At 46.7% G+C, this 5,783-nt stretch overlaps 1 protein-coding gene across 1 annotated transcript; it reads right to left on the reverse strand.

The window, feature by feature from the left end:
- Positions 1–4,278: 4,278 nt before the first annotated feature.
- LOC115694527 (putative germin-like protein 2-1) lies at positions 4,279–5,101 on the reverse strand. The gene is made up of 2 exons (XM_030621628.2): positions 4,993–5,101; positions 4,279–4,896 (listed from the first exon to the last, which is right to left on the reverse strand). The coding sequence occupies exons 1-2, from the start codon at positions 5,099–5,101 to the stop codon at positions 4,361–4,363; spliced, it is 645 nt and encodes a 214-aa protein (XP_030477488.2). The 3' UTR covers positions 4,279–4,360.
- Between the last annotated feature and the right edge of the window lie 682 nt (positions 5,102–5,783).

Consider the following 5,783-nt stretch of genomic DNA (forward strand, 5'->3'; position numbering starts at 1 on the left):
GTGTCGGTCACACGTCAAGCTAACACAAGCACATCTATCACTGTAATTCAAGCTCACATAGAGTGTGTCAACCCAATCACAAGTGACCAACATGAATGACAGCCAATCGAGCATTGAATCACACACAAACAACCAATGCTCTTGACATAGATTTCACCATCAAACAAGCCATAAGTTCAGCCACAATTTCAGCCGTAACCCGCCACAAAATCAGCCACGCTTAGCAAATCAAACAACCGAGATTCTAACAATTAAAATCACAAATGCACACTCGCAATCGGTTATCTCAAGGCAACAACAACTAGCCATAGAAACAACGAATATTATACGCCAATGGAGTGTCAAATCAACCTACTAACCCGGCATTAATTCATCGCGACACGACTCGCCACTCCGACACATATTAATCCGCATTTCATTCAATAACCCAACCAACGTCACTTCCTCATCCCGCTAAAATCCAGCCATCAAAATAACCATCGACATATGCGATTCGGGCACCAAATCAGCCCACACATCGAGCAACGCTCAACCGAAACATAGCTCGCCATTCCAACACGATTTAATGCATTTAACTCGATAACCCAACCGATGTCACTCCATCAAACCAGCCATTAAGGCCCGCCATACTCAATCACCGAATCAGCCATAAACAATTCAAAATCCAGCCATCATCAGTCCACAAATCTAGCAACCCAATCAGTCCTTAAACAGCCCTCAATCCACACTAATTGCTCCCTAAACAAGTCTACTAGTACCCAATGTCCTAGACAAAGTTTAGGGAGTTGCTTACCTTGATTTGAGCAATAAAATGAAGCTGGACAGCGGGGAAGTCGTTGGAACAGCGGCGGCGGCGGCGATTGGCGAGGCTCTCGGCCACAGCCGGGCGACAAGGAGGTCCGGCTGAGGCAGCAACAGCTCGGCGGCAACAAGGGAGAACCGGGGCCTCGCCGGAACAGCAGCGGCTACGGCGTTCGGCGGCGGCCACGGCGGCGGCGGGAGCGGGGCGGTGAAGGCGAACGAGGGAGGAGAGCGGTGACCGAGCGGGGAGGGATGGTGTCGGGTTGTCGGCCCGGGCGGTGGGGTGGCGGTCGGCGGGCGAGGCGGCGACGGTTGGCGGGGCGGCTCGCGGCGGCGAGCAACGCCGACACGCCGGATCCGGCCCAAGCCGGAGGGAGAGAGAGAAGAGAAAGGAGTGACGGGGACGGTCGGCTCGGACGATCGGCGGCACGAGCAGACGGCTCCGGGTCGACAAGAACACCGGCTAGACGGGCGGTGGCGCGGCGGCGAACGGCGGCGCGGTGGAAGACACGCGCGGAAGGGTCGGGAAACGAGATGCGGAACGAGAGGGGAGACCCGGCCGGTCGGGGGCGGCGCGGACGACGGCGCGGCGGTCGAGCTAGTTGTCGACAGCGGCAGCGCGCGCGGCCGAGCGAGCTCGGGCGGTCGGCGTCGCGGCGGGGAGAAGGAGCGAAGCGGGGAGCGAACGTGATGCGGGAGGAAGGAGGAAGAAAGAAGAAAGAAGGGAGAAGGAAAGGAGAGAGAAGAAGAGAGAGGAGAGAGAGAAGGTCTGAGGAAACAAATGAGCGTGAGGAGACACGTGGAGGGGGCCATCGTGCGCAGCAGAGGGGGAGGAGAGAGAGAGAGAAATAGAATAAGAAATAATTTGAACATTCAAATATTATTTGCAAACCGATGGTCCAAATTCAAAACCGAAAACGATCTACCGGTCCAAAATAAGCCTCGCATATAAAAATGGACAAAGGCCAAATTAATTAGACCAAAATATAACGAGGGAGGTCTACTAGTCCAAATTCGCACGTGGTCAAAAACTCCCATTTTTCCATCATTCCTGAAAATCTCAACGTTGGCTACCATAATATTGACACCGTCCAATTTATTTTGTCTCGAAACTCCCGGAAATCGACTGTCAAGTTCGGGATCCAAATAACGGCCAAATTTGATCGAGTGCGATTCTAGCGAAATCTCTAATTTAAAATGATTATCGGGAGTGATCAGTTCCCGGGCGAGATTTTACTATAAGCACACTGATAAATTACGCGTTTTATAAATCCCAAAAATGGGCCGAAATTCGGGATGCCACACCACAAGCATATTTATAAATGTGACTTAATATGGTTCAAAACCACGGTACTGCATTCTCTGCATATATCATATGGCCTTCTAGTAGCATATTTTGCAATTGTGGTCACCTTTGATAGTTTAGTTCTAGCAATTTATACACCACTAACAATCAAAAAGCCTATGCGAATAGAAGCTTATCGCAAATAATTTTCCAATAGCTTCACCAAGACAAACCAACGCTTGAACGAAAAAATTGTCCCATGATTAGGACGACTCATAAGCGCTTTCGATTGTGTGCATCCGAATTCGTCAGCAACAAAACTATAATATATATCAAATCACTGAGAGGAGAGTCAATGGAATTCTCCAATTTTCTCATTCTCAGAAAGATCAAACAATAGTAAAAAACTATCTTAACGGGTCAACCACACCGATAGATAGAATGCAATGATCCATTTCTCAATCAAACAATTACCTCGCTCAAATCAGGAACCCAGAGAGAGAATCACCAACTAACCTGTAACACGACAACGGAGACAAACAACATGACTGACCAGACATGCGTTGGGTCCTTGTCCTCGGGCAAGTACTCGATCAAATGCTCCAATCTCGCGAACGCCCTCGCGCACGGCCCCCGGAGCCTGCCCACAACGTACGAGTCCTTCCCAAAGTACTTGGCGAGGAAGGAGTTCTTGTTGCCGAGGGTCAGCCTCAATGTTCCCTAGAAACCCCTGGCCAACTCCACGCTCATCTCCGCCGCTCCTTCACGTGGTCCACTTAGTTTACCCGAACTCGCCCATCTCATGCCATGTTTCATATGCTCCTTCAGGATCACCCATCCGAAAGAACATTGAGATCAACATATTGTAGGTTTGCACGCTGGGCATGCACTGGACCTCAATCATTTTCATATAAAGCCTAATTGCTTCATCCACCTTATGTTGTCACAAAGAACCCTTAAGAAGCAGTTATAGGTGACAATGTCAGGGGGATAACCATTGTTTCCCATCTCTTCCAGAACCTTCATTCCTCTAGTCGGATTTCTTACTCTACACCACCCAAAGAACAATATATTGTAGGTATAGGCGCTCCACTGAGCCTTATTCAATTCTATCTCCTCACATATCTTGTTGCCAAATTGGATCTTATTGTTAATGGTGACGCATTTTTTCCCTCATCTACTCTTGGCCTCTCCAAGAGATTGTTCGCGGGAGATGAGCGAGATCCAGTCTAAGATGGTGCATAAAGTAAATAGAGAATCTTATTTGACAGAATGGAAAGTCGTTCATTTCTCATTTCCATTGAATTCCTTTCACTTCTCTCTGCTTCATTGAATCCAAACGCAACCCCCATTCTTTCCGTGCCGCGGTTTGGACTGCCTCACAATAACCGCCAGCATCATCTTCTACTCCAGGAGATTAGCCTTGCAATTCGAGATTCCACCGTCCTCATCTTCTTCTCCGTCGCAAAATATGCTGTCAAGATTATCTCGAGCAGCAAAATGTTTGGGAGCCACCGACATGCACAGAGTGTGTAATTGACTTTGACTCCATTGTTGCAAAATAATTCCTTAAAATTGTTGGGAAAATATCAACGTGAATCGGGAAGAACAATGAAGTCAGACTTTGAGGCGTGATCACTTTCTTTAAGGAATTATTTGCCCCACGAAGTTGCTAATAGTCACCGGCAAATTTCCTCCAGGATACAACAAAGTCTCGATTGAGAATACCGAATAGCAATTTCGGTATATCTCCAGGGTCTCTCTAGGAAACAATTAGAAAAGATGGCTGCAGTTTTCTGAATGAAAAGTATCTCTGAATTCCGAATGAAGAGACTTGATATTCAACTATGCAAAAAATCGACTCACTAATCACACCATTTCGAACAAAGGCGTCCCTTCATTGAAAAGATGTATGGTGAATTGGTACGAAATCAAAAGTCACGTTAAAAAGATATATGAAATTCGGAATTAAATTATTAAAAAATAACCGCCACTCTATTGTGAACAATCATATTGTTTCAATAGGACAAAACAGTTATTTTATAATAATAAATTCGAAATTTAATAAATAAATAAAAAATGATCGTTGATTAGTGCCAAATCTCGTCCACGTGCGCACTCACATCCTTTCGATGTGGGACAAGGCACCTCATTGTTTGTTTTACAAACAAACTACCAACATAATGGACAACAACAATGAACAAATAATTGGTCCTAAATGTCCAAAGACACAACGGTATCCTTAGGAAGCAAATGAATCTCCAATTTCAGTTTCTAGAACTTGGACTGGATCTGACCAGCGATGCTCTTATCGACTTGGAATGCCTTGGCAAGAATGTCCGTTGCGATATCCGGATTAGATCCGAAAACCGCATTTGCGATCGTGATGATGCCGGGATTCTGGCTGCTGAGACCCGCGATGGCGATGGCATTGCTGTATCCGACGTTCCTCTGAAAATGGATGAGTCCCACGGGGAAAACGAACACATCGCCCTTGGAGAGGACCTTTGTGATGAGACGGTTGTCGGGGTTGGAGGTGACAAACCCGACCTCGAGAGTACCTTCGATGACCGTCAAGATCTCTGAGGCGCGGGGATGTGTGTGGGGCGGGTTGATGCCCCACGGCGCGTAGTCGATCCGAGCAAGCGAGATGCCGAGCGTGTTGAGCCCTGGCAGCTGAGCCATGGTCACCGGAGTCACTTTTGATCCGACCGGGTTTGATACGTTGCCGGCTATGTGAAGTCCTCCGAAGTAGAAGTCATTGGCTTGGACCATTTTGGGGTCTTTGCATGCGAACCCATTCACAAAAACTGTAGGAGACAACAAATTAGTAAGACTTGCATGCCTAAAATATTTTCTCAATGTATCTTCTGTTCTATCATTTAAACATTACTTAAAATGTTTACCTCCATTGGAAGGGTCCGCGACACAAAAATCTTGAAGGGGACTCTGATCTGCCACGGCGATAGTAACTACAAGAGCTGCAAGCCCAATGAAGAGAATGCGAGTGGCCATGGAAAAAATGTGTTGATGACACAAAACGAGGACCCTGCAAAAAGAATTTCAAGATTGATCGATAATGCTTGATGTTGCTATGAAGCTATAGAGCCGTGCTTGTCTTCTTTATACCTGACCATGTAGAAGGAGAATATGTGTTGCTTCTTTATTTCTCAGCCAACTAAGAAAGGATTTTAGAATGCCGTCTCTCGCCGAGAAAGACCGAGTCTAAGACGCGGCATCGTGCAGTTTTAGGTTCATTACCAAAAGGAAACAGAATAGGTGATTATATAAAGCCAAAAAGAGAAGAACAAGTATCCGAATGTACATGAGAAATGGGACTTCTGCGTGTGAGAGGCCGGCTATTCCACGTTATTTGAACGGGATCTTGCCGCATGGCGATCTGTTATGTTGAATCGACGAATGATGTTTTGCCACGTGTCAAGAGAACACGGGTTAAGAGTAAGTGGCCTATGTCATGAGGACATGGGCTCAGATCAAACCCACTAGAAGAAGTTAGAGGGTAGACCAAGTCTAATGAGCCACGTCCCGAGCACTTCGTGCTTGGCTTGCAATTGGCTATTGACATGAGGGTCAGAAAATTACAAGTTTACAGTGACTCCACGCTTATTATCCTTCAAATTGAAGGCTTATGGCAAATGCGTGATTCCAAGCTAATCTCATATCATGAATTCCTTGA

This window comes from Syzygium oleosum, unplaced genomic scaffold (genome assembly GCF_021117445.2).
Source record: "Syzygium oleosum isolate NSW1041296 unplaced genomic scaffold, Sole_v2.1 Sole_v2.18, whole genome shotgun sequence".
Classification (NCBI taxonomy): domain Eukaryota; kingdom Viridiplantae; phylum Streptophyta; class Magnoliopsida; order Myrtales; family Myrtaceae; genus Syzygium; species Syzygium oleosum.